The 27,631-nt window shown below is 40.6% G+C and overlaps 2 protein-coding genes across 5 annotated transcripts; one reads left to right on the top strand and one right to left on the bottom strand.

The window, feature by feature from the left end:
* Positions 1-217: 217 nt before the first annotated feature.
* On the bottom strand, positions 218-21,686 carry pip4k2aa (phosphatidylinositol-5-phosphate 4-kinase, type II, alpha a). The gene is made up of 10 exons (XM_028433567.1): positions 20,625-21,686; positions 13,894-13,991; positions 13,715-13,811; positions 12,349-12,501; positions 11,118-11,264; positions 10,834-10,872; positions 4,701-4,814; positions 4,343-4,583; positions 4,052-4,155; positions 218-3,956 (listed from the first exon to the last, which is right to left on the bottom strand). Exons 1-10 carry the CDS (start codon positions 20,763-20,765, stop codon positions 3,876-3,878), a joined length of 1,215 nt encoding a protein of 404 aa, XP_028289368.1. The 5' UTR covers positions 20,766-21,686; the 3' UTR covers positions 218-3,875.
* Positions 16,242-27,631, top strand: armc3 (armadillo repeat containing 3). 4 transcript variants are annotated; one of them, XM_028433563.1, is made up of 17 exons: positions 16,242-16,297; positions 22,662-22,705; positions 22,831-22,948; positions 23,117-23,242; positions 23,372-23,440; positions 23,538-23,713; positions 23,851-24,045; positions 24,156-24,339; positions 24,432-24,584; positions 24,664-24,772; positions 25,057-25,306; positions 25,432-25,568; positions 25,739-25,907; positions 25,994-26,088; positions 26,827-26,994; positions 27,085-27,247; positions 27,360-27,631. In XM_028433563.1, exons 2-17 carry the CDS (start codon positions 22,670-22,672, stop codon positions 27,564-27,566), a joined length of 2,355 nt encoding a protein of 784 aa, XP_028289364.1. In that variant the 5' UTR covers positions 16,242-16,297; positions 22,662-22,669; the 3' UTR covers positions 27,567-27,631. The 4 variants fall into 4 exon arrangements, with proteins under 4 accessions (XP_028289364.1, XP_028289365.1, XP_028289363.1 ...); XM_028433564.1 differs by lacking the exon at positions 16,242-16,297 and having other exon boundaries at positions 22,515-22,705; positions 23,541-23,713; XM_028433562.1 differs by lacking the exon at positions 16,242-16,297 and having other exon boundaries at positions 22,515-22,705.

The following is a 27,631-nucleotide window of genomic DNA, read 5'->3' as shown; positions in this document are numbered from 1 at the left end:
CGACTATGTTACTTCAACAATTTACACAAACATATATTTTAGGTATTCACATTCTAACTTTAAATGTATTGAAAAGCGTCTTATAAGTTGCCAGCCAAAAGTGTAAATGACAGAGAACACTGTAAATAACGCTTCTTCAAATACACTCGCATAAAAAATAATGAATGAATAAATATGCAACTTTAAATGGTAAAACAACAGAACAAAGCATTCCAGGTGCGTTAAGCAGAACAAGTGCTTTAATTGGTTTGAGTGAACACGTATGGAATGGAGTGTATCATTATTATTATTATTATTATATGTGAAGAACAATAAACATACAACATTATTTTGGCCTCTCTGCCATTGAAAGGGAAATTCTCACCAGCCACAGTCAGACAGCAACACACACACACACACACACACTTTCTCTCTCTCTCTCACACACACAAACACACAATAATGCATGTTAGAGGCACATTCTGCAGGGGTGGGATGCTGCTTCCTGGCCTGTTGTGTTGTCTTTTACATGCAAATTAATTAGATTCAGATTTCTGAGAAGGTTTTTTTTGTCCACAAAGCTTTGTGGGTTTTTGAATTTTGAGAAGCCGAGTAACTGCATCCTACCTCTGCAGATCCTGCCAGGCCTCCAGTCTTTTGTAAATTCCCTTAACATTAGATAAACACAGGGGGCTTCTTCCCAAAACTTTGGACATGTTCACATATGAGCACTGCACACCTCACTCCATCTACCACAAAAAAATAGACACATTATACATTACACGATGTTCCTGAAGCTCAAGTGGGGGGGTAGTTCTGACTGCTGAAAGTTGCTTTTGGCAAGTTCATGGTGGCAGCAGGTTGACTTGGTGGGGTAGGAGTAGTTCATTTATGAGAAGTCACAAAAGCAAGGACTTATTAGCAGCAGCAGGGCGTGTGTATTATTTTATTTGCATCTGTTAAAAGTCTGGCTTTAGTTAATCCCAAACCAAAGCAGAAAATTCACCCAGCATGCACTGCTCTGCTTTCTACACTTGCACAAGGAAGGTTTTCAGAGGCCAAAACGGAGCCAAGCAGACTAGAGGATGACTGCGTTCCCTCATTGCCCGTTTCCTTTATGACACAACCTATGTACATTATGAGCTATATGTGACAGAAACAACACAGCCTGTTTTACAGTGAGAAAACACAGAAATAACAAATGACCACTGACCTATCAGCTCATAACCTCCCTGATAACAAAAACAAAAACATGGAGGTACATGAAGGAAGCAAGAGAAGCCGCTTTCAGAGTGTAAAAAGGTGACGAAGATGAGTGTAAAAAAATAACATCTGGAAATGTGACTGCATCTGTGGTTGGTGAGCAAGTGTGATAAAATCCGGACTCCTGAGCCGCCAGTAAAGTGAGGACGAGCACGACAAAACAGTCACAACACACACGTTCCACTATGCACTTCCACACATATGTTCTTTATAAAGGCAGGACCAGCGCGAACCAACAAAGGATTAATATAAGCAGACATCACCCCCCCTCAGTCTGAGGACAGGGGCGAGGATGCCTGCACACACTGAATAGTTTGAATGACTGATTTAAATTTACAGAATCTACATCGATCCAGCGTCCTCAAATATTTATACTGGTTAAAACACAATCATCAGAATGGTTTATATGGGGTTAGGCAGGGAGGGTCTTCAAAATAAAGTTGAAAACAACAGTAAACACCCTATTAAAATAACCTTTTACCTTTGTTTTAAAAAAAGATTACAAAATATAAAATTAAATAATTTGGAGTATAAAGGCACACATCTTGCACAGTGTATACAATGAAAAACAGTTATTTAAAGCATGGTGGGGACTATTTATACGCTCACAAAACTGGTTAAAGTGGAGGAGCACAAAGAGAACCCAAACAGTCCACAACACAGACTAGAGGGGGGAAAGGAAACATAGTCCTGTTGCATGCATTTTTTTTTAAAGTACATTTATAAATTGTAAAAATTCAAGCGGTATCATTCTTCATGTTCCACAGCACCATCATTCATTCTGAAGGGTGGCTCCATTTCTTTTAAATACAAGTATATTGCATGACTTAAAATCCAATGTAAAAATATAAATGTGAATATAATCTATGGTATCCAAACAAACATACTGTGATGGAAGCTTTTTGCATGGGTTACAATAGTCAAGGAGGACGACTTGTTTTAGTTGAAAGTGATACACAACGTCACACACAAAACAACTTTTCTCACTTACACACAAGTATATTGCATTTCCCTTGTTAAGACCATATCAGCTAATTGGGATCGTATTTGTTGTAACATTTGGTTCCTTTCCTCTTGTGCAAAATATACAAAAAAAACAAAACAAACAAAAAAATCACATCAATAAAATCGCCTTAAAAAACAATAACATGATGATAACAGACTCACAGCCGAGGTTAGAAAACGATGCTGATGGTGTTAATTACTTAACAACACGTGTCGCTACTCCTCCCAACCTCCCTCCTCCCCCGTCTTCTCCCTCTTTTTTGTTTTTATTTTTGTTTTAAACACTGACCCACACACCGTTTGCCATCTTTGGGTGTGTGCTGGTACGATGCTGGAGGTAAACCGTCACACTGTGTGCCTGGTCCTAAAAGCTGCCACCTCAACAACAACAACATGGACAGATTTTAAAGGATTGGGAAAAATGTACAAAAGCCCTGCTAACAGAACTTGTCCACTTTCCCTGTCTAATATTGCAGTAAATTCTTCCCCAAGCGATCCCTGTAAGAAGAATATGATAAATGTTGCTGGAGACAGGATTTTAGATCAGGCTTTCCGTTTCGAGTTCCTTTTTCCTCTTTGTTGCTGCGCAAGTAACAGAATAATAGCTCCAAATCTCTAACAACAAATGAAAGTGCAACATTTTTTTGATTTTACTCATAAGGTGCTGATGGCAACAGAAAGTTAAGGGCTGTTGATGCTTGAATCGGACCCCCAACAAGAAGATTTTACACTAAAGAGTGACACGATGTCTGGGCCATTCTCTGCCACAGGAACAGAAACCATGATGCTCTAACAATGAGACAGTAAAGAGAAGTCCCTTTTCTCATTGTATGATGATAATCACACAAGCACTGACAGACACCGAGAAACAGGAGACAGGCTTTATAATTTACAAGTGGACTCAGAGATATCTGTGGCAATTTAATAACTGTACACATAGGAGCGGGAAGGGAAGGGGGTGCGTCTAAAGCTGAGTGATGAAGGAGGAACCCAAACAGGAAGATTTGTTTGGCTGAGTACTTAGACAGTATTCAAGGTGTGGGTCTGGCTGTTGGCCTATTGGAAGACTGCTTCCTATTCCTGAAACGAAGCAATTGCATTAGGCGAGGCCCAGCACAAACTTCCTCTTTACAGCCGTCACATTGCAAGAGGGTCCTCACTCTGTGCCGTTATCTGCACTCTGCTTGTCTTTACACTACACACATCACACCATCCGAATATCAACATCGAAGTAAAACAATTGCAGGGTTCTGGATGTTGTGTTAGAGGAAATAAAAAAAAATCTGTACTCCCACATAAAAACAAATTGTATGAAAACATATTGACTCAGACACTTGCTTTCAACACCCTCTTCATCCAAAGTAACGCATGAACAGAACTCAAGAGAGGAGAGGTTAAATGTAAACGAACATGTTTTGTTTTCTTTTTAGCTGCAGAGTGCGGCACCTCACAGAAAGAGAGAACCAAGCAGGGGGGATGAGGAGAATGGACGAAGGAGAGTGATATAACGTCACGACAACAACATTATTAATTCAGCCTTTTGATGGTTTTCCACTCATCACTTCTCTTCCCCTCCCCACTTGCCCTCCCTTTCCCATGTGCCTCTGTGCCCCTGTCACACCTGGAGGCTACGACAGGATAGTGGTGATGAAATCGTAAAACCGCTTGGAGTACTGCTCTGGGTTCACCGTGGAAATCTCTGCCCCGGCCTGCAGAAGTACACATATATACTATTGACACCCCACCTGTTCAGTATGAATGTTTCATAATACACTTAAATTATGTCTTGTATGCGGCTACATACCCCATGTTTGACAGTCTTGGCGGCATGGGCAGCTTTCTTCTTGGCATCATAGTGCTGCAGGATGTCTATGACAGCCATAAAGTAAATCTCCTTCCTGGGAGCACCTTTAATTATCAAACAAACAGACCCATTATGAGAATCCATACATCTGCACAGAATAATCAGGGAACAAGGTTCACAGCAGCAGGTCAGACATCTTACCTCCAGCAGGGGGAGCTCTCAGTTTTCTGTTTATAACTGTTAAATGCAACTCTCACAATGTAAGAGATTCACATTGGGAAAACAACTCACTCTCATTGCTTTTGATGGCGTAAACATCAATGGCTGGATCAAACTCTCCAGGTGAGAGGGGTTTGTTGCTGTCCAGGGTGTTGCTGGGACTGTCGGGGGGTGTCCCAATACCCCCTCCGTCACTCTCACCCTCCTCCTCAGCCTCATTGTCCTCGCTCTCCACCTCCTCCTGCTCAGCTCGCTCAACATCGTGGATCCCCACCAGAAGACTGTAGTCCATGAGCTTCAGCTGAGCTAAGAACTGAGGATGAGAGGTGAAGGAAGTATGCAGAGGGGTCAAGACAGACCGTTTAGATCAGCAGACATGGAAGTCAGAAGCCAAATAAATTCTAGCATCAACAGTCGTTTCCTCACTTACCTCCACATCTTTTCTAAGCTTCTCCAGAAACATTTTCTTGTTCTCATCATCAATGTGTATCTTCTGCCCATCATTGATGAAGTCATTGTCCTTATAGGTGGGCAGCTCCTTGGCCTGTCCAGTGTATTGGAGATTAGTGACCAGGTAATGCAGTCAAAAAAGGCACGTTGGAACATTCCATGTCAAAACAACCAGGGATTCATTCCTCAGATGCTTTTACTTTATACTTTAAGAGTCTTAGGGACTATTTTCCCTTAATTTTGGAGCATATTTAACATATTTTTGGTATCAGATACACTTATAAAACATGTTTATTTATAACTATACACATTATGTCCAACATATTTTTTTTTCATTTTGGCTTCAAAATGTATGCTCAGATTCTCCAGACTGGACTAATGCACATACTGGTATAAAGAAGGAAAATATTTAACACTTATTAAGCAATAGATTTAAAATGGTCAGGATATAAATTCAGGAAGACATAGACATAACGAGGAAGTATAAAAAATGTGGCTGAATTGAAATGAAATAGTTCCAGTACACTATGGAGTAGAATTGGGCAAAAATGTGACAGAATTCTGGTGGCAAAATATTTTTCCACGTGTATATATATGAGTTCACCCAACAACACAATGTTTTAATCTTAAGAAAAACATCTGAATAATGATTGCTAATTGACAAAAAGGTAAAACGAATTCTGTAACATGTTCTTCATTCCTTGCCCCAGAATTCTTTCAGAAAAATAAAATATCTGTGTTATTGCACAGGGCAGGAGAACTGCCTTACCCAACTTTAAGAAATAGGGGGTATTTCAACATTTTAAAAGGTAAGACAACAAAAGATTAATTTTAATCCTAGAACTTAGTCATGTCAAGTGTGTGTGTGTGTGTGTGTGTGTGTGTGTGTAAATGTATCAGCCAAAAAATTCTGTATTTGAAATACCCCACAAATGAGGCTTTGAGCCCGTGGTTTGGAAGATACGCCTGTCTGAAGCAACCAGCAAATATTACAGGTAAAATGAGTTGGCCAATATAGAGTAAACAGTCCATCCAAACCACGGCCCACCTCTTACATATGTACATGCTGCATGCCCACAGTGGTACAGATCCATCTGATGCAACATTTTGTGTTGTTTCTTTACTGTTCATAATGAAATATTTTTTTTTTCCAGTACCAATAAACAAAGGGCACTGAACATATTTCAGTCTCAACCGATATAAATGCATCTGGTAGATCCATACACTTTGTGTCATGAAAAAAAGGATATCTAGCTAAGTCACAAGAATTAGTTTTTTTGTGCCAGACTCCAAAAACAAAGAGCTATATTATGATTCTATGAAGCCCTGTGAGACTATTTCTGACTATTCAGCCTATAAGCACAATGAGGCAGTCCTATTTAAAAGGGATTCGATTCCTTCTTCTAGCAGGTTGGTGCAAAACTACCATGTGGCCTATGGGGGGGGAGGATGTGTTATGTGGGGAGGGACAAGGCCTAGTTCTGAGTCACTGAGGAAAAAGAGAGCAGGAAATGAGATAACAGGGCAGCAGCAGCAGCACTTTAGCTACTATAATGTTTCTATGGCAGCAGGAGAAGAGCAGCAACACATAACACTTTGTAGCACTAGAAATGAGCTCAGACAGCACAGACACACATATAGAATACACACATGAACGCAGGAATACAACTCACAAAGTAGGACACTTGAGCACATATAGATACAGACATAGACCTCCAATATAAATGGGATGTAGAACTTTGCTTGAATATAGACAACATAAAAAGTAAATGAAGACGCGACATGAGGCTGACTGCAAAGAGTGAACATAACCTGAAAACACTTTGCAGGCCTGTCACCTAAACAGACACCTCAAATCTTACATTCATCCATCTGTCTGTACATTCATTTCAATTGCCTTTTATTTTAATGCCAAAGTATTTCATTATGTATTATGCTCCTCCACGGCACACAGAGATCGTATCACTGGACTGCAATTACTTTTCTCTGTTTCGGTTACTACAGCTCGTGTGTAAGTCAGGTGCATTGAGATGGCGAATAGAAAAAAGAAAGATACCTGTGTTTTAAAGGCAGGAAGAAAGAGTGGGTTGCTAATGAGTCCAACAATACAAAAAGAAACTTGTTGCTTTTCTGTCTATCTTTGTCTGGAAAACGGATGTTGATGTTGACAAAGCTACACTGCTCTATTGGAATTGTTATGCGCTGACACTGGGATGCTCCTAATCAGCTGTGGTTCTACAGAGATTGTAGCAGTTTGCCACATGTATAAGCTTACCCACACTATTGGCGGCTGATAAACTTCTTGTTATCTTAGAAGTTAGAGTAACAATGCCTTTGGCGAGGACTATCATGTGTTAAAGAACCACCTAACAAACCAGACTCTGGTTTCTTAGTCTAACTAATGAGTTGCTCAGTCACTTTACTGGGGGAATATAGCAACATTGTAACTCGCAAAGTATTTGCTAGTTCTCCTTTTGAAAAATATATACCCATCCTACTCCACCTCTTGCTCTCCATTGTTTCACATACATGTAGCTGAGTGAATGGTGGGAACAAAAATGAACTGTCTAGCAAAACTAAAACTTAACTGAACTTAGTGACAGGTAGAGAGCAAGAAGCGACTGTTAATGGATGAAATATGTGCAAAATATGGCCTTTAAATAATCAGCTTAGAGAATTCGAGGAAACAAAAAATGTCCGGCCGCACAAAAAAATTAAAATAATGGGAAAAAAAACAGTAAAATAAGATTGGTTTAATAGATCATGCCTGGTATATGAGCCCTGGTTCTCTTACATCTCTTACGTGTTTCATGGCGCAGTAAAAGCGCGTGGCAATCCGCAGTGTTTGCAGCCTTTGCTGAACGTTACCAGATTTGGGCCGCGGGGGCACATCCTCTGGTGGGGGTGGCTGCTAGAAAAGGCGGGGAGCGAGGGAGGGACGGTAGGGGTGGAGGAGAGGAGAGAAGAAAGGAGAAAGGAAGGGAGGAAGGAAGTTGGAAGTAAAGGCAAAGTGTTTAAAATGTAACAGAATACAATCTTTTTTTTTTTTTTCTTTTTCGCTGAAGGTTGGAAAGGGCATCAACGCGAAAGATCTGGGTACATGACCACTGAGGTTGAGAAGTTTTTACAATGACTAGGTTAAGAAAATGTGTAACTCTCTCACAAGCTGATCTAATCCCAATACAGGTAATTTGTAGTTATATTATTTTATACATTAATTTCACTTTTTAATATGATTTTAGGAGCTGTAAAAATATTTCTCACTAGCCCAATTAAAGGTGATTTTTCTATATCTTTCTGTCCACAAATCTAAACATCCACTGGTGCCAAAAGAGAAAGAAAGCAGCCTGGCAATGGTACTCTAAGGATCTGGGACTAAGCAGAGAAAGCAAAACCCTGCAAACTAACCTCTCTATCAGGTATGGTACTGTTTCTACAGGCTTATGATTACGAGAGGCAACTAAAATGTCAAAGCTGTTCACACTCATTCATATCGCCACATTAAAGCCATGTGCCTCCATCAGAGATACCAGCTGGTGCTGGCGTGAGGAGAGAGAGAAAAAATATAAAAACAACTGTAGCAGATGGCCTCTGAGCAGAGACCTGATGACGATCTGTATACCTATAAACCAAGAACCAGTAGCTGTCTAATGGCACAAACACAACCTTTACATTTTCAAGGTCATAAAATAAATACTGATAGCACAAATCACAAACCAATGTATGATAAATTATGGGTCAGTGTCCTAAAAACATTTAAGATGGCTATGTTTAAACACAAATAAATTAACAGCAACATGAATTTACTATTATGATCTGATCCTGTTTAACCAAAAAGACCTAGTTTGTCAACCCGCCGACTAAATATAAAATGTGTAAGGATATCCCCCCACTAAAACTGCCAACTACAACCACCATTTCTTTTTCTATATAAAGAAAGATACATGTTATAGGTGGGTAGAAAAGAACATGGCCACAATGTGCAACAGAATGAGGCTGGTGTCCATACACATTGGGATGTGTTAGAAATAATGTAACTCCATAAAGTATGCAGAAAAAAACATTATATACCATGCAGATGCATGCATGAAAGGGAGAGGGCCATGCAGTCAGGAGAGGCCATGCTTTTTGTTTGTGTGTGTTTGTGTGTGTGAGTCTGTAGCATTTATTTATTTTACAGACACAGTGTACCTTCTGAACAACATGTGATTCTCCTCTTTAATTTGACATGCTGCACCTTCTTCATTTTACTGGCCGACTATGATGTGTGAAAGCATTCAACCTGGTTTGAGCTTGTGAACTAGTGTTAGTATGTTTGTAGAGTGTAGTTACACACTAACCTGTTTGTATGTCTGTATATACAAAAGTGTTTTATGTGGGGAAATCAGCATTCTCTGATTCTCAGATTCTTTTATTTGACATCTGAGCCTTAGTTATGTCTCTGAGATCTGTTCCAAGTTAGATGTGTGAGGCCACATACTACATATACACCTTTGTAAATCAGCCCAATGAATCAACACAGCAACAGCTTGTAGCAGTTTAAGTTAAGAGTCAGTGGTATTCAGGGTAAATAACGTCTTCATTCAGGGTAACTTGCCCCGTGTATCCTCTTGCTTCTTAATCTCTGAACAGTGAATGGTGTTTTACACACAGCTGTGCTTTGCACAAAAAGAGGTCACACAGTAGGCTCACATGTATGGTAAATCCTCAGCAGCTTTGTTTTTCCACTCATCTGTTTTAAACCCAATAATGTTGCTTTTCTTCATTCATTTACAGAGGGCTATATTTAGTTCAGGGATTCCCTTAAGTCTTCCATGCCTCGGTGCATAGGGTCCTACAATCAAGCTTATGTAAAACCTGCTGGAAAATTCAAACCTCTCTGGGTCAAATCCTTTTTCATTGTCAGACAAGCCTTTGAAGAGCAGAATGTGGAGACAAACACTGAAAAAGAGAGTCACTGTGGGCAACCGTTCCCTCTAATACCGCTGAGTTGACAAATGACTGTACTCAAAAGTCAAGGTGTTCAAGGACGTCAGCAGCTTCCATCACTCGAGGTCAAAGCATTCTATTTTAAAGTAATACAGTTTATACCTAGTGTTTAAGCTAACACAAATTTAACAGCAAGCTTACCAAACTACCAAACTCAAAATAGGCAGAGTTTCTCACCAGTGAAACAATTCCATTGCTATCCAATGCTTATATACTGTTCATACACACACAAACCAGTCAGATACACTGGAAACACATCATCACAAAGGACTACTCAATCATGAGACAACATCTGACCAAAAACGACTTCAAACCCAACACATGACCAGATACACACGCCCACGTGCACAACCCTCAATCATTCACACACAGACAGCAAGCAGGGGAACTGATGGAACAGCAGGGGTGAGGTTAGGAGGAATGAAGCAAATTAAAATGACACAAAAAGCGTGCAGTGGTGAGAAAGGGAATGGCATGATGAAGTCGGTGCTAACTGAAGGAAATGGATATTTGCTATTGTCATGCCCACCCAAAGAGGAACAAAAGCACACAACATTGTGTTAGTTAGTCCGTTTGGGTGATGACAGTGAGCCTGAAACAGTCTAAAGCTGTGTTGGATTTTTAAAAGCACTGGAAACGCAGGTTGGTTTCTCTCTCGATCTGTAATTGTATTTAACACAAAAACTGTGACATCAGTAGAGTGCAAGTGCTATGCAAGTGTCCATCATTCAATCCACACCACATTGTATTTGTAGTCAGAACTACATGTCTCCTGACAGCTGTTAGTCAAACTGCCTTAACGAAGGATCCGTTATAAGAGCACCAACAGTATTTAAATAAGCTAAAGTGATAAAGGACGACAAAATAGTGAAAGCGTCATTACGTACAGGGAAATTAGGGTTTTATATGTTGACGCTCAACAGTTTGATGTGGTGTGAATTATTGCACTTCTAGCACTTTTGAACCATATTATTATATTATATTTATTATATAATTAATATATAATTATTATTACTGTTATTACTGTTGTCTATTTAACGCATTCTATGGTTAATGGAAATGTAAACCTATGTAAAAGTGTGTGTGATCAACAGTGCATCCTGGCCAAGGACAGGTGACTATACCTTCTCCTTGTCACTGGCCTCTCTTGCCACAGTGGAACCCTAAAAAATTAAAAATGTGTTAGCCACACTCTCAGGTTTTAATACTTTGATCCTTTTAATAGCTATGTCATTTTAGAAGTATAACTCATTCAACTCTTAAGTATATTAATTCATTTATACACATTAATAAGCATGACCACTTCTAAAATATATATCTACAAACACAGCTGTCTTTGTGGAAGAGACACTACATCTTCTGTATAAATGTCCTTAGCACTATCTGTTTTTCCCACCTTCTCTCCTACCTTCAGATCATATTTTTTGTAGACAGACAGGCGGTGGGAGAAGACATTGCGTGTAACAATCATGTAGGTCTCGTCTCCATCCACTGTGAGCCGGTACATCCCCAGAAACTGAGGCAGCAGCGTGTTGCCATGGCACTCCACAATGAACTACCGAGAGAGAGAGAGAGGAATACAAATTTATGGCCCTTTTGTGGTCACAAAGGATGCTTACTGCCTGCACAAGAGGGGAGACAGTAAAAAAGAAAGAAAGGTTTATAAAACACAGCATGAGCTCTTAGTTCAGAAGGTTGGAGCAAGGCAACTGGACTTGTAGAATTTTTCTGAAGACGTTTCACTGCTCCTCCAAGCAGCTTCATCAGTTCTGTTTGGTGGGGAAACAGGTTTATATGTGGACCTCAATGGGTGGGTCTGTGTGAAACTCGCAAACAATAGCTCTAAATGTCTCCATATTTACCTGTGTTGGTCTGTGTCAGGTGTGGCTAATGACTGTGAGACTACAGGGAGGCTGTGACAGGTTGAAAGCCCTTTGTTCTTGCTGGGCACATGTGACTTGGAGTGAAACTTTTTGCGAACGGATGGAAGCTGCATTGTATGTGGCAGAAAGATGATGTCCGAGTCCACCACTTCTGTTAAGGAAAGATTTTTCCAGCTTAACATAGATGGCTTCCTTGACTCCTCTTTCAAACCATGTGTCCTCTCTGTCTAAACTGTGAACATTATTGTGCTCAAAAGCAGGTCCTTTTTCTTTGACATGTGGATGGACTGCTGAGTCTTGTCCTGTAGAGGTGGCTCTTGTCATGACAACACTATGACAGTAACTAGTATAGAAGTCAAGTTGACTTGCTTCGACCTTCTAAATGAAAATGACGGGAATGACTGAGAATCTCCATCAACATGAGCTCTTTAGGTTTCAATGAGATGATAAACAGACAGTAGGGGACAACATATCTTACCACTTTTCAAGAAGAATCACATGAATCTAACATTCACAACTTTTACATTTACTAACTGAACAAAAACCAAGCAATTATTGTTAAAGCATTGCTAATAAAAACAAAATGAGCCTTACTTAACCTTACCATGTGAGGCTGTTATAATTGCAACAATTCTTTAATTATAGGTAATTATGTTTATGAGGTAATGTTGTTTTTGGATTTTAAGGTTCGTCATAGAAACAAAGATTAAATATCAAGGATTTTTGTATATTATTGAAAGATGGTTTGTTTCTTACCTGATGGTATTTCTTTAGAATGTTATGCATCTCAGCCACATCCTCGCTGCTGATGGTCTTGATGATGTAGCGCTTGTCATAAGAGGTATGGAAGCGGGCCCCACTACGTCCCTGGGCCTCACTGTTTAAGGGGGCGCTGCGTGTCAAAGAGTTCTGTAATAAGACAGAGCAAAGACGAGAAGTAAAAAAAAATGCCATGGTCATCAAGTTATATACACTGAAAAAACAGTGTCTTTCTTTGTGCTTGACCCTCTACCTGCATTATCTGACCAGAAAACCAACATAAATATTACCTGAACTTAGTTCTGAGCCACAGCTTATATCGCCTCTCATAATTAAACATTTGCAGCACTGAATACTGCAGTTCTTCCTTTGTATGTGGAAGAGCTCACCATACAGCATACTCAATTTACCTTCTTATTGTCTCATCACCTCCCACACACCAGTCTAAACATATGAGGTTCTGACCTCCACGCCTGCTAGCTGTCCAAAGCTACAAAGATACACAGACACAAACAGCTGCTGCCCAGACTTTAGAGCTCAAAAGTAACATGATCCAACACCCCCTGGCTCAATGCCTCATTCTCTAAGAATTCCTCAGCCCTCGGCTCCCTCATACTCTTAAGCTCTTAGCATCTATTGATTGTCTTGCAAAATGAGAAGTACGTTTTTTTTTGTACATGGACAACATCTTTTGTCTTGTAAGTTTTGGTGTAAAATTCTTTCAAAAGCTAAAACTGTAAGAGACCAATTGTCAAAGATAAGCCAGCATTCGACAAATTAATGCCAGCTTTGCTCATAAACCATAGTTATTCCTGCAAAAGAAAGGACATCAATAATGCAGCAGCAAATAATGTCGGCTAGCTGGTTTTAGCACAAGAGTATAAAGAGACAATCCACTAAAGCTTTTGGCAATGTGACTCCATCAGTAAGAAAAAGAGTTTGATGTGGAGAATGTCACATTCCTCTGTACTGGTCAGTTTCCTAACAGCCTTAACTGCCCACTTGCTGCAGCCAGCTAAACCCTAATGTAAACATGTAAGAAGGACAGCTGCACTGAGCTGGGACACAATGACCTCCAAACACTGCCAACTCACTGACTGCACTGGAAAATGGGGATTTACTAGGGAAGAGTGGAAAATAAAGGAAGAGAAGAAGTGGGCTGAAACAAAAGAGGGAAAGGAAAAAACGCAGTATAACAGTTTAGTTAAGACGTGTGCTCAAACTTGATAAGGAATAGTTAAGTGATAAGATTATATGACTGTCTTTAGTAGCCTCTATAGTTGCAAATTCACACCAATTTATTAATACAAACATGACAAAACAGAAAAATGAACAGAGGTAATAGTCATCTAACAAGTCTTACCAAGAAGTCCTGGTCATCGATGCCAAACCTCTCTCGAAGGTTTCGAAAGACTAGAGGGCAGTACTCCTTGAACTTGAAATGACTGGGCATATTTTCTCTGTGAATACACACAAGTCAGAAAACACATTTTTGAAAACACGTTTTACAATGTTAATATATAATAGTTATTATTCACTTACTTGTTGAAGAGGTGGTTGTCCACTTTAATCTTAGAATAGGCCTTAAAATCATCTGGCATGAGCATGATAGGAATCTGAACATGGCTTAACTCGTTTATCTGAGGGACAACAGGGAAAACATGAAATATTAGTAATACATCAAAGACATGTTAAGTTAAATGCAGCTTTTTACAGCTAGGTGCATTTACACAACTTTACATAAAATTTCACATTACTTTACTTCTAAAAAGAAATCAGTGTGATGACATTTGGGTGAAACAGCAGGCTATGACCAAACAGTGCACTGCAAGATCTGTACAAATCAACTGTAGTTACTGAAGTGTACAATTGCTGCAAACTAATAAAAGTAGCAAGTGAGCATTCAAAACAATGAACTCACACCTTAAGAGGTGTTTAAAATGTTTTCAAGCCTAAATCTGGTGACTAAAAATGGACTCAAGATTTTTCTGTGTGACAAACAAGGCAACTCAGGGAGTATCAGAACAAATGCGATTAAAGGAAACAAGTTTACTTTGAATTTCAAGAGTGAGAGCGCTATAATTAAACTTGATATTAGGAACCAGAGTGAACTGATGGAGCTGCTTGGATGAGCAACGAAACATCTTCAAAAAAAATGTGTAAGTCCAGTTGCCTAGCTTCAAGCTCTTGAATATCTGAGTGAATTACAAATTTAACATGCAAATGACTGCCTACACATTCATGGACATAAAAAACATCCAACAGAATAAGAAATTTCAGGATGCTTCAATAACCCTTGCACAATAAATAAACAGCAGGGTTTCAACACCTAGGGGAGATTGGATGAACTTCCACTAGAGCTTTCCATGCTTCACATTGCTGTATTATGTAGACCTGACATTTGCTATGACTCAGACACAGCTTGATATACATATGTGTGTGTGTGTACTTGTGTATTTGTTGTTGGCTGCAGGCAAGGTTGCTGGCGGGTTGCTTGATTCTATTAATAACCTGTCATTCCAGCAAGCATAATTGTTAGGTACATACTGAGTAAGTGCAAATACCTAAAACTTTGATTGACTATAACATTAATGACAAAGTGTATGTGTGCCTCAAACTGGCACTGAATTTAGATTTAGAGTATTAAACATTATGTACTGCAGAGTCTGCTGCCCAGTCAGAAATGTGTTGCTAACTCCCCAAACAGCTTCTGGTGGTCAGCTGTGTAACGTTAAACTTTTCTACACTTTTGGCCAAATCACCTATAATAATGTCTTTGTGTTGCCTTTGTGCCTTTGAAATTAATTATATTCCTGTGGTGTTTTTTTCTGGCAGCTCATAAGATCACCAGATTGAACTGGCTCACTTTTAAAGAACCAACAAAAAAAAAAGAAGAAAAAAAAGAAAAGCCAATTTCAAAGAAAAAAGCTGGCAGCATATACCTGCTATGCTGGTATAAGTGGAGAGACCAACTGAAAATCTATCAGACAAGCTAAAAATAAATCAGAATAATACAATAGAAACACTATACCTGCAATCTCTATATTCCCACAATCGATTCAAGTTCATTTTCCTGATCCAACACATCCTCACAAATAAAGTCTGTCAATAATTAGATACCCTAGAAACAACACATGATCTTATAGTGGCCGTATGGCCCACAAGCCAAAGTCCATTTTAGGCAGCTGGAAAAATGGGAGGTGGCTTTAACTATACTGCTGACTTTCACCTAGTGTGGGGTACATCTTTATAATTTTGGTTGGGGTCAACCAATAAAAAAGAACAAAAGGAAATCTAACCTACTGTTTTTGACCTGTCAAATGAAAACCAATGCTGATCTGCAAAAGCTTGCCCAGTGATGGGTGGACCAGCTTTGAACCAGCTCAGAAAACATGCACCAATTAAGCATGGTTTCATTTTAAGAACAAGACCGGTCACTTTGTGTACAGCCCTTTGATGTCGTCTTACTGGAGTTATTCAAAATGAACATCTCTGTACTCTAAATTACCTCTCTGTAATCTGAGATTTTAAAGTAATGAACAGAAACAAAGGCAAACAAGCATAAAGGCAGTGTACAGCAATAAGAGAGGATGGATAAAGCAGGGGACTCTTTTCAGCAAGGTCCAAAGAAGAAAAAGAAGAAAGACCTTAGTGAACAAGAAGAGGATCCAAGTCAACAGATGCCACATCCAAGTATGCTTCAGCACCCTGGTGTGACAGGCACTGACGTCACAGTGATGTTACAGAACAGATGCATCCTGGGTACTCAGTAGGGAGATGTCACCTAATCAACAAAGCTGTGTTTCACACAAGCACAGAGACAATGCCTGATCTTACCACACACAAATCTGTGAGGGCAGCACTTTACAAACATTAACGACTGAGGCGAAAAAATGTAAAAGGAGAGCATGAGAGTATGAATGTGTGCCTACATCTGAATGTCACAGTGAGTGTATTTTCTAAAATAATTCAGTGTAATATTTCAGTTTTTGGGCTGGATGACAACAGTGTAAGACAGTAGATAGTGAGCTACTACTTGACACTGTCACTGCAATGTCATTGTCTATTTGTCTACGGAGGTGTGACTAATGCATAAAATGAACTTTTTGGTTGCCTGGGGAAATAATCCACATTAAATTCATATGTTGTACTTCTATTTTATCTCCAAAACACACGTCATAATTTCCATCTTGGGTAGATTATTTGGTTTAAACAGATACATCCAGTATATCTGCTTATCTTCCTGCAGCTATCAAACATGCAGATTTCACACCACCACTTCCTTTTAGTCTCCATGGTGATGAAGACTGGTTTTCCGGCCCAGAGTGAAGCAAGTGTGTTCTGTTGCTCCATTGGACAGGAAGCTGGTGTAGAAAACGTGCTCTGTCAGCAGCATGGCACAGCCTTGTCGTTCTAAACAATGACAAATGACGCTCTTAACAGATGACAGCTCAAAGTAGTATAGAAGTAGAAAGTAAATATTGGAATGGAGAGAACCCTCTGTTTGTGTCATAAATTAAGAAAACAAGACTACTAAGATATGTCATTAGAACATGTAGCCGGGAGGGAGACATCTGATAGTTAACAGGAAAGTTACGCCACCATTTATTTTTTTAAACTTCTGATGCCTGATAACTCTTACTGACTTGCCTAAAATAAGTGGGGTATGTAAATTTACTCCTAATTTAATTCTCAAAACAAGAAACATTTAAAAATCTGCTAGAGAAAAAAAATTGACACTCTACATGATGTAGTTAAAGCTCATAAGTGACTTTTAAAGCCCAATCTCCAAAGTATAGAGCCACTGGCTTTGAAACTTGCTGCACATCAGCTGTGATTGGAGAGAGGCCTTGGCTCCACTGGTGATCTAGTACATAATACATAAAATATATCATGACACAGTTCAGAATTCTATCTAGGGGTCTGAGCAAATGCAAACATTATTACAAGGTAACACGAAAATATTTCCATCATGATCTTTGAGGGGCTTCATAAGAACTGCAGATGGCAAGAATCACACCTGTAAAAAAAATCTATTTTTTACCCACACCTAATAGAGAGGTCGACTATAATGAGGACGCACTGATGACAAAAGTGGAGCAGTGGTGAAGTAAAAGGGCAGATGCATAGAATGCTGTGTGTATATATGAAATAGATAGAGAACATAGAGATACCACAGTGAATAAATACAACTAAGCACCTGAGTAAGACACCTGCAGCACAAATTAAAAGCTTACACTCATCCCTTGAATATTGAGACGTCTGCATTCACATTAGACACAAACGGCTCAGTCCAGTCTATTTTAGTCAGCGTCAGTCTGCCACTTTCTCACTCACACAGACAAGTGGTGAAGAAAGAAAATGTTTTTCCAGGATCAAGTTTACCAGCATTCACATCTCCTCATATTGCCTTGCTAAGCTCTTATCAATACTGCAACACTAAAGAAATTGCTGGAGTCAACAGGTAACACTACCATTACACAGACACACAAAAGCAAGAGCGACAAGACGCAAACTAGAATCCTACCACAAGACGCTTCCATCACTCCTCATGTCATGCCTCAGGTTGCCAGGATGTGAAGTTCCTGACTTTCTCAACCATAACATATATATAAGCTGTAGGTCAGTCCTCCAGATATTTATAGTCTCACTCTTATGTAATCTACTGAACCAGACAAAGTTATTCTGAATCAGACAAAGACGCATGACACAGAAAAGAAAGAGAGATAGGATAGCCAGGTAGACAGGATGACAGAGAAGAGAGGCTCTGAATTAACTTTTTTTTGTGAATTGGCAAGATGAGTTTAATCTAAATAAAATATATATAAACAACACATACAAGATATGAATTAAAAATTACACTTAAAACTACATTTACATATATTATCAAAAATGTCAGCATTTGCTAATGGTATAATGAGGACCACTAAAAGACTTTCTGTTACATTACATAGCTTCTCTTATTTGTCTCATTTGTTGGCTTGCTGTAATAAAAACAACAATATATCTTCTTTACAATAAAAGGAAGGAAGTAAAATACAACAGCAAGTTATGGGCTACTGGACACTAAGCTATTATTACACAGTGAGTGCCTTTAACTGTGACAAAGCAACTTTCCTGCCTGTGACAAATCTGTACAAAGCCCAACACATCACACATTCTGCCACATCTGTATTTCAACAATGCACTCAGGGGAATTGTCAGACAAGCCAGACAAACTATATTCCCTCTTTTTATTACAGATAACCCACACTTGTATAACTTTGCCTCAAGGAAGCTACTGAGTACCACTAACAGTTGTCATATTAATCTAATGCCCAGTTGGTATCTTTCTACTGTAGAGTTATTACTCATACAGGTATGGTACAGAGATTTCATAAAGCTGCTTCATACCTCATGCCACAAAAAGAAATTTCAGAACACATGTGTGATATGTGCCATCTGTGGCATACATTGCACATAGATTTTCACATGAAATCTGTCTCCATGCCCTTAGGCAGTAACTCAGTGGCTCAATCAGATGACCTGGCACAGAATGTGGTTTTTATGTAGCCAATGGTATGAATATGGTTTTCTCATACCTTGTCAGGTGATGAGAAAAACAGCAGGGGTAGCCTAAGGCATAAAAAGGAAACGTGCTAGCGGCACCCTTGCTCTGTGTTGCAATACACGAGAAGAGTTCGAACATGTACATTCTCCAAGCTTGTGTAGCTTTTTATGGATGAAAGCCAGTGGCCCTCCAGCAGGTAGTCAATACACCCAAATCTGATGAAATTAACAATCTCACGCTCTACTGGACATGTACGAACAAACACATACACATGACCTATTGATTTACTTGAAAAATATATTCTTACTGAATCATTTTTTTGAATCTTGACACACAGTAGAATAAGATAAGACAATCCTTCATGAGTCCCTCACAAGAGAAAATTGCAAGGGATGTAACTATACAGTTTTATGGCAGGATTTTGTGAGCTTGTCAGGATGACAAATCAGCTGACATGTGGCCATATCTGACAAGGAATCTGTTAAAATGAGTGGACAATCTATCTTTCCTAGGCAACTGTAACATTAAAAGAGTGAATTATTGACTACTGCATAGCTGTACGTAGGTAAACCCACTGTGTTACCTTACTTTGCCTCCCTCCTTAGGCATAACACCACAGCCAGGTGGCTGTAAACAATCTGCAGACTACTGCTTAGATAAAGAATAACACCTTTGGATCTTTAGCTGTCTTGGCCTCACACACATCAGGCTATTCTGAGGCTTTATAATCCAAACTAAAGTGTCACCTCAGCACTAGGCCAAAAATCAAATGCTACAGACTAAAATGGCAAATTGTCAATGTGCAGGATGCCTCAACCCAAAACAGAGTTATTCAGTAAGACAATAGGGTTGATGCTATGAGAAAATGTGGGTTTCTTCCCCCCTCCGCAAAACAACAAGCTGAACAATAATGTCAAAACTTCACGCTCTGAACTGCATTTAGTAAAAGAAAGGGGTCACAACAACGGATATCTGCCATTCTGTCATTCTTTCATTTGCTAAATTGAGCACTGTAAGCATCGCTGTCCGTTACAGGCAGCCAAAATAAATGCTATGACTATGATTCACACCACTGACTGACCTGTGTCAAATATTTATCGATAGTATGTAAATGTTTATTCATTTAAGACAACAAAGCTCCAAATCTTTGTGTTGTAAAATACAACAAGTGAAGACTGATTACAGGTCAAAGATGCGGTTGCAGAAATATCTGAATGTCTCCTGCCTGACAAGCGTTTGCTCTCACAAACATGAATACTGGCCCAGAGCAAATATTCAGCAAAGGAAGAGAAAGAGAGCAGAGATAAGCTGTCTTGCATGGGAAGATGTGCTCTCTCATGACACAGAGCCCTGGGAGCTTATCCTACATGTGCACAACAGGAAGCAAAAGAAGAGTCTGCTGCTCAAACACACACACATTGACTAAAATGAATGCAGAATCATTATGGAAAATAATATTAAAACAAATATTGTACCTCAGAGCTCACTAAAGCAAACTGTTGTAATGATTTGCTACAAAAAAAAGACTGCACACTTGCAGCCAGTCACACATCCACCCTGGCATCACAACCAACCACTGGACAGCTGTCATCCCGTGTTTGTTAATCAGCTGCAATAACACAAAGGCTGATGTTTGACACAAGTGAGGCTTCATGAAGAACATCAAAGGTCGACAGAGACATACTGTGGATTATCATAGAGGCATTAAGACGGTCTGACTCACCGAATGGTTGACTCCCCACATAACCACACTGAGCAGAGGGTCGCTGGCACGGAAGAGTTTGACTTTCTGAGCAACGAAGTGCTTTTTCTTGGTCTTCGTTTTGCTCGCAATAGCTGCGGCAATGCTGCTCGCCGAAGCCATCTTTAAGCAAACTGGTTATTGCCGTCTGTGCGATAATCCTGACAGAAGCGTCTTCCCTTGAAGCTGGCACGGTGGCCACCAGGTCACGATTCACTAACACCGATAATATTCATTTAGCCAGCTCGCAAATCAAAGTGCCCAAAGAGATTTTTTCTTCATTCAACGCCCCCACACAGCCTGACAGACGCTACGGCCCTACCTGAGAAGATTAATGAGTGAAAATACGATGTGTTTGAGTTAATACTGCCTGCTGCTCGCCTTCACTTAACAGTCTCTCTCTGCTTCCCCCCAGCCCACATCATAAGTCACCGCTCTTCCTTACTGAGTCGTCGGGAGCTCTCTGCACCCCTGCGACGTGAGGTCTCACTGAGCTGGCGTTAGCATAGCCAAGTAGCCTGCTAGCTAGCAACCACCGATGGTAAATTCCGTAAAAATCATAAAGCTATCAAACGAGAAAAACGCTAAGCAACGCGAAAAATTACAAACAGACTGTAACGTTGGATTAAAACAAATAGTTAAAATGACACATTAGTAATGCTGTATGGCTAACTACACACTCTTGACTACCAGCTAGCATTAGTCCCTCCGACCTTCGTTAGCGAGCTAAGGGATGTCGCGTTAGCCAAACGGCACAAAGCAGAATCGGACTCCGTTCACCAGCTAGCTACCGTTAGCCGGCAAGCTAACTCCTGCCAGCTAGCCAGCTAATCACAACTAGCAAGCCCTCCTCCCACGCGTTTGTAGATAGTCCGTAGAGATGACAAGGGTGTATCCTGTCATCTGTCCTATCCTGTATCCTTGCCCTATTTGAATTCAGAACCACGGTGAGCGGCTATTTCGACGTATGAAGTCAGCGGGTGGTCAACTCCTTCTGCTGCATTGATGTTCATGTGTGCTACTGTCAACTGACAGCTCGACGGATGGGAGGTGACAGGCTGAGCTTTGCAGTGTCTGCTGCGCTGATTCGCTGCAGCTCCCTCCCTCCACAGGCCCTGATGTGCGCTGCCTCACTGTGCTCTTTAACAGCACACATCGAGCCCTTTTTTTAAATATATCCGACTAATTTGCATCCCAATTTAAATTTTCATACCGACAATCTAAACGCCATGAATAAATCAAACTTTACTATTGAGTGTGAATATGAATCGAGTGGTCCAATGCATGTAAATTTGTAATCCATTCCTAAAATGATGTATTTTGCAGAAAGCTGCACACTATCCGATTCACCTCCTCCCCACTCTTGTCTGTTTTACAATTAGATTAATCTGAATGTAATTTTCAGGAAGCAGAGTTATAATGCCCCTCACCAGCAGAGGTATAATGTCTTTGGAGGTCATTTGGTTTTCTGGTGCATACTGTGCTGTTTCCACTGGCACATTGCTGTGTCAGTGCCTCTGTAAAAGCCAGAGGCCTCAATGTGCTGATGCTGTATAGAGCTCATTTGTTTTATGACTCACTCTTCGCAGCAGCACATTTATACCTCAATGCTATTCCTATGACCTGCGCAGGACAGACCCCCTGCTGCTACAACAGGCACCTCTTACGTCACATCGATCTGTCCTCTTAATAGTTCAGTCTGGTTTTCATACAAGAAATAAAAATCAGTGTTCCGGGATATTTATACATTTTTCTTTATTTCATTTTTGCTTTGGCGGACATGTTCAAAGAAATAAAAAGCCATTATTTAGGCGAGTGTGGCACCCGTTTCCTAGCAACGCGATGTCAACCTTCTTTTCCAAAACACGGAACTTAGAGTCTGGTTTTTGTGGTCGCTTGTCGTGCTGCAAAAAAAAAAAAAAAAGGTAGGCTTTTCGACAGCTGCAGTGAACAGCTAGTGAGCTGCTATCGGTGATCAATATACGCAGTTTAGTTTACGCACATTCTGTTTCTCTGCAGGACACAGAATGGGAAAGAAGACTGAAACTCCGATTAAAGAGGCGGTGAGTAAATGAAAGCGTTCACATTTTTACTCTTAAAGCCTGACTAACACGTTTCTGTCCTAGACGTCCATACTTTGATCACATGCTGTACACACCAGCAATCATATTTCCACCTCTCCTGACAGTTTGAGCCATTACCTGTCGAGAGTAAAAACCCAGCAACAGCAGTGCTGCTTCTGAGCTCCCCAGAGGAGGACATTCTAGTCAAAGCCTGTGAGGCAGTCCACTCATTTGCAGAAAAAGGTAACTGATGCACGATTGTTTTCTGAGTTACCCTGCCTCTGCTGTGTTGTTTTACACTGAGATACAATAATATAGTAATTTTTTTATAATGAACTGCAGTATGTGCCTGTGTTTCCGAGTGGGAGCCTGCTTAAAATTCTCCTGCTCACTGTCTCCCCCTGCTGTTAGGTGATGAGAACAAGGCCTCTCTGCTGGGACTTGGGGCATTGAAGCCTCTCTGCCAGCTCATTACTCACAACAACAAGCTGGTCAGACGCAACGCCTTCATGGCCCTGGGCACCGTGGCCACCAATGGTGTGTCAGATGACTTACATCATCACTGCAGACTAACTGCAACTTATGCAATAGCCTGTCATCTGCCTGCTGATTTGGCAGGGTGATGACTGAGTAACCACTGACTGTGACTATTGTTTTAATGGACAGGTGATGCACCGAATGCCTTGAAAAAATTAAATGCCATTCCATCGATCATAGAAAACATGTGTCTTGAAGGTAAGTCATTTTGCTAACTATGACTCATGATCTATCACCTCTCATAGACAACGTGTTTGTATCTAATCTTACTAATCTTAATCTTACCCTATTCAAGAAGATATAGTGGTCCATGAGTTTGCCACGATGTGTCTGGCCTCTCTGTCAGTGGATTTTGCCTGTAAGAACCAGATCTTTGAGAGCAAGGGTCTGCCACCTCTAATCCAGCTCTTATCCAGCCCAGACCCAGATGTCAAGAAGAACTCACTAGAGATCATCTTCAACCTTGTTCAAGTAAGTATTTAAAAGCTTTGAATCAACTTGAAGTTACATTCATCAGTATCTAAATACACTAAATACATTGTATTAATGTGTTAGGAATGTGTGAATTACAAATGATCCTTTCCTCTGTTGTTCTGTATCTGTGAAAGGACTTCCAGAGCCGCCAGGAGGTGCATAAGTTAGGCGGGATCCCTCCACTTCTAGAGCTGTTGAAGTCAGACTTCCCTGTCATTCAACTTCTGGCTTTAAATACACTGCAAATTATCACTATTGATAAAGAAACACAAAACATTTTCAGGGAAATGCAAGGGTTTGAAAAGCTCATGGACATCCTCTACAATGTGGTAGGTGAATATTAAAGAGCACATGATTCTCAAGCTTATGTATGTCTTCAGTGCATTTTATGAGTGTTCTCTTTGAATTAGCACTTGTTCTCTGGGCCCATGTCTTGCAGGACTTCACTGACCTACATGCTGTGACATTACAAGTTGTGGCTAACTGTCTGAGTGACAGTGAGAGTGTCCAGCTCATCCAAAAAGGTGGAGGACTGAGTAGGTTGATGGAATTTATCCTTACACCCAGCATGCCACAAATCCAGTCCAGTGCTGTTAAATGCATCGCCAGGGTGGCTCAGAACTGTAAGCACAAAGACAGATGAGGAATCAACATGTGTGTGTTTTCTTTTGTTTTTGCTGTTATGCATATTTTATGGGTGTATGTCTTCGTGTAGCTGAGAATCACGAGCTGCTCCATGAGCAGGATGTGGAGAAGGTTCTAGTAGAGCTTCTGTCTGTTGCTGATGTCAGCGTGAAAACTTATGCCTGTCAGGCTGTGGCTGCCATGAGTTTCCAGCTTGCCAGCAAAGATCGCTTCAGAGACCTGGGTACACACTATACACATTCACCGGACCATTACAACAGCAGCTTAATTATGTGTTAAAACATCGGAGGTCTGTGTTTCAGGTGGTATCCCTGCGGTGGTGCAGATGCTGAGCAGTGAGAGTTTGGTGCTGAAAGAGGCAGCAACCCAGGCCCTTTCTAACCTCACACATAACAACCAGCTCAATGCTTTGTGAGTACCTAATGACCTTTACCTCGAATGCTTACACTCACAAATATTCTCTTATTCTTGCATCAGGTCAACTGTAGACATTTCATCAAATTTTCCCTGCACCCACTACCTCTCACTGCCAGATTTAATATTTCCTCTATTACAGTATTCCTCTACATATTCTTTGTTTTTAAATCTACTGTACTCAACCTATCAACTTATGTGTATAAGGAACACACACATTGCAGAAATACTGCATGATCTAATCCTCTTGTTCATGCTATCTATTCTATGCCACTTTCCAGGGCAGTGTATGAGGCAGGAGGCCATGCGTTCCTTGTTCAACAGCTGCATGGAAGCTGCCAGAGGACGGTGGCCAATTCTGCTGCTACACTTTGCTGCATGGCAGAACAGGAGATCATCCGATGTAGCATCTTATCACATGGAGCCATACAGGCTCTGGTGGAACTCTTAAAGTCCACAGATACACAGGTGCTGGTCAACGCTGTGATGTGTCTAGCAGTGCTGGTCAGTGATAAAGGAGCAAGAGCAGAGGTCGGTGTTTAAGAACCAAGAACATTGTGAAATTGGCCTTCCTAGATAATATACAATTCTTAGTTATACGTTGTCAAACTCAATACTTTATATGTATTCTAACCTTCAGCTAATTTCTTATCTAGCTACAAAGAACTGGAGGCCTTCACCCACTGGTCAATTTACTGCATTCCAATCACAAGGAGGTGCTGCATAATGCATGCTTGGTAGTGAACATCTGTGCCTGTGATGAGCTCGCTGCTGTGGAGATGTACAAACTTGGGTAAGACACAAAAAAAGAAAGTTATGAGTGCAACTAGAGCCTAACTGAATAAGCAGATACAAATAGCCAGCAGATGGCAGTGTTGCTCCTAACTGAGGAGCATGGGGTCATTTGACATAAATGTCTGAACATCTATGTGTTTGGATGTTTGTTGTGTTTTTGTTACTCAGGGCCCTGGACATACTTCAGGAAATCAGCCAGTCAGAGAGTCGTAGGAACAGCTTCAGCAAGTTGGCCATGATCAGCCTGCTTGACTCCAACTTGCCTGTTAAATACAGCCTGACAGGCCGTTTGGCCTCCACTGACATAATTACTAGCGGCTTCTATGATGCGGGGAAGGTGTGTTATCTATGCATTTTATCACAGAACTTATGCCAAGCTACCTGCTGATTTGATCTCTCTGGTTCTCTGTCGCTCTCTGTCAGGCTCACCCAGGTCAGAAGATTCTGTCCTTAGAAGAGCTGTCCACTCAAGCAGTCAACCAGCAACGGCCTATTATTGTCATCAATACAGCAACAGAGTATGAATCATATCATTAGACAGTGTAAATATACATTTTGTTTGTCAGCACATGCCTACTAGGTAAAAAGGACTTTTGGATAAATGTTGTAAATGAGGGTAGAAATGAAGTAGCCATGGACCAGTAGACAGGTTCCTTCACTTTACCAGCCACACCATGTTGTTTGTTGGAACAGTTTATTGTGGCTGTTTACTATCACCCTCCCCTTGTCTGCTCCAATCCAGTGCTCCACTTTTCTCCTTTCTTTTCCCCCCTCTCCCCTGTTGCATTCAGCTCACCGCATTAGCATGGCCTCACGGGGTAAATGATCCCCTTTTTTGAGAGGCCAACACACTCAGAGCCTTTGTTTGTAGACTAATGGACTTCTCAACTTGTACCTACAATAACCATGTGCACACACATATACAGGCCTGCAGATACAGCACACATACAAAAACACAAACAATAATAAACATCTTATGTGTTAACAGCTGTACATACAAGTACGTAACACTGTAAAAGAGAGCAGTAACTCCTCAGAGTACCTCAGGTCCACCCCTTTTTCACTATGCCCTCCAGGCATTCTTAAGCAGTGTGTTATATAATCCTTCTGGGGTCTCATCTCCAGCCTTTTGTGACCAAAGTTTAACTTTCAAAGCCCCTTTCTAGGATATTTTTTTCTAATGGGCAAACACAGAGGCCTAAATCCTTTCTCTCTTTGTCTGAATTTATAAACACAAAAAAAATCTCTCCTTACAGGAAGACAACAGAGGAAGACAAACAAAAAGATGAAGGCCAGTCTGAAACTCCTACAGAGAAGCCATGGAGAATGATGCATGATGTGTCGTTGCAGATTCTAGTTAAAACAGCCAGAGAATCCATCCTCCCACTGAATGATGAACAAGAGCAGTACGCCACTTTGGCCAGGTGACAAACTAACACTACATGCACGTCATCACAACTGGACAAAAAAAAGTAAACAGTCTACATTGTAATGTGTTGTGTGTGCACTGTCAGGCTAGTGAGTGAGGCCATGGGTGGACCAGTGGAGATGGATAAGATGCATGAATTCCCATGGATGTTGCACCTCAGCAGGCTTAAATATCAGCTTCAGTCTAATGCCGTTTCTATTGGTTTAATCAAAACGGGAAGCTACTGCCAGAGGGCACTTCTGTTCAAGGTACCATTACTCTAATCACCATATATACACATTTGTTCTTTTTGCTTTATATGCTTTCATTCAATATTTCCACATAATCACCCCCTATCCTGTCTCCTCTTTAATGTTTCAGTGTCTTGCTGATTGCATTGGAATGAGCTGCACACTTGTTAGGGGGGAGTACAACCGGGCCTGGAATGAGGTACTTCTTTTCAACAGGAATCCCTCCAAAAATCCTCTGTCTTCAAAGCCCTGTGGCTACATTGTAGACCTGATGCACCAGCCTGGGAGCCTGCTGGAAGTCAACACCCCTGCTGCTATACAGTACCAGACTATATAACCCTGAAGAGTGTGCATGCTGATCTGTGTTTTTGAGGCAGATTTGAAAATGGTACAATAAATTAT

This window comes from Parambassis ranga, chromosome 20, assembly GCF_900634625.1.
Source record: "Parambassis ranga chromosome 20, fParRan2.1, whole genome shotgun sequence".
NCBI classification, from domain to species: Eukaryota; Metazoa; Chordata; class Actinopteri; family Ambassidae; genus Parambassis; species Parambassis ranga.
This window is presented reverse-complemented; position numbering and strand designations above follow the sequence as displayed.

Excerpts from the sequence above, each read along its gene's own strand:
- armc3 (XM_028433563.1), top strand. The coding sequence starts at position 22,670 with ATGGGAAAGAAGACTGAAACTCCGATTAAAGAGGCG. Across the intron at positions 24,046-24,155 it reads TGGACATCCTCTACAATGTG|GACTTCACTGACCTACATGC; the intron begins GTAGGTGAATAT and ends CATGTCTTGCAG. Across the intron at positions 27,248-27,359 it reads AGAGGGCACTTCTGTTCAAG|TGTCTTGCTGATTGCATTGG; the intron begins GTACCATTACTC and ends TTAATGTTTCAG.
- pip4k2aa (XM_028433567.1), bottom strand. The coding sequence starts at position 20,765 with ATGGCTTCGGCGAGCAGCATTGCCGCAGCTATTGCGAGCAAAACGAAG. Across the intron at positions 13,992-20,624 it reads TGTGGGGAGTCAACCATTCG|ATAAACGAGTTAAGCCATGT; the intron begins GTGAGTCAGACC and ends GTTGTCCCTCAG. Across the intron at positions 12,502-13,714 it reads TCGATGACCAGGACTTCTTG|AACTCTTTGACACGCAGCGC; the intron begins GTAAGACTTGTT and ends GTCTTATTACAG.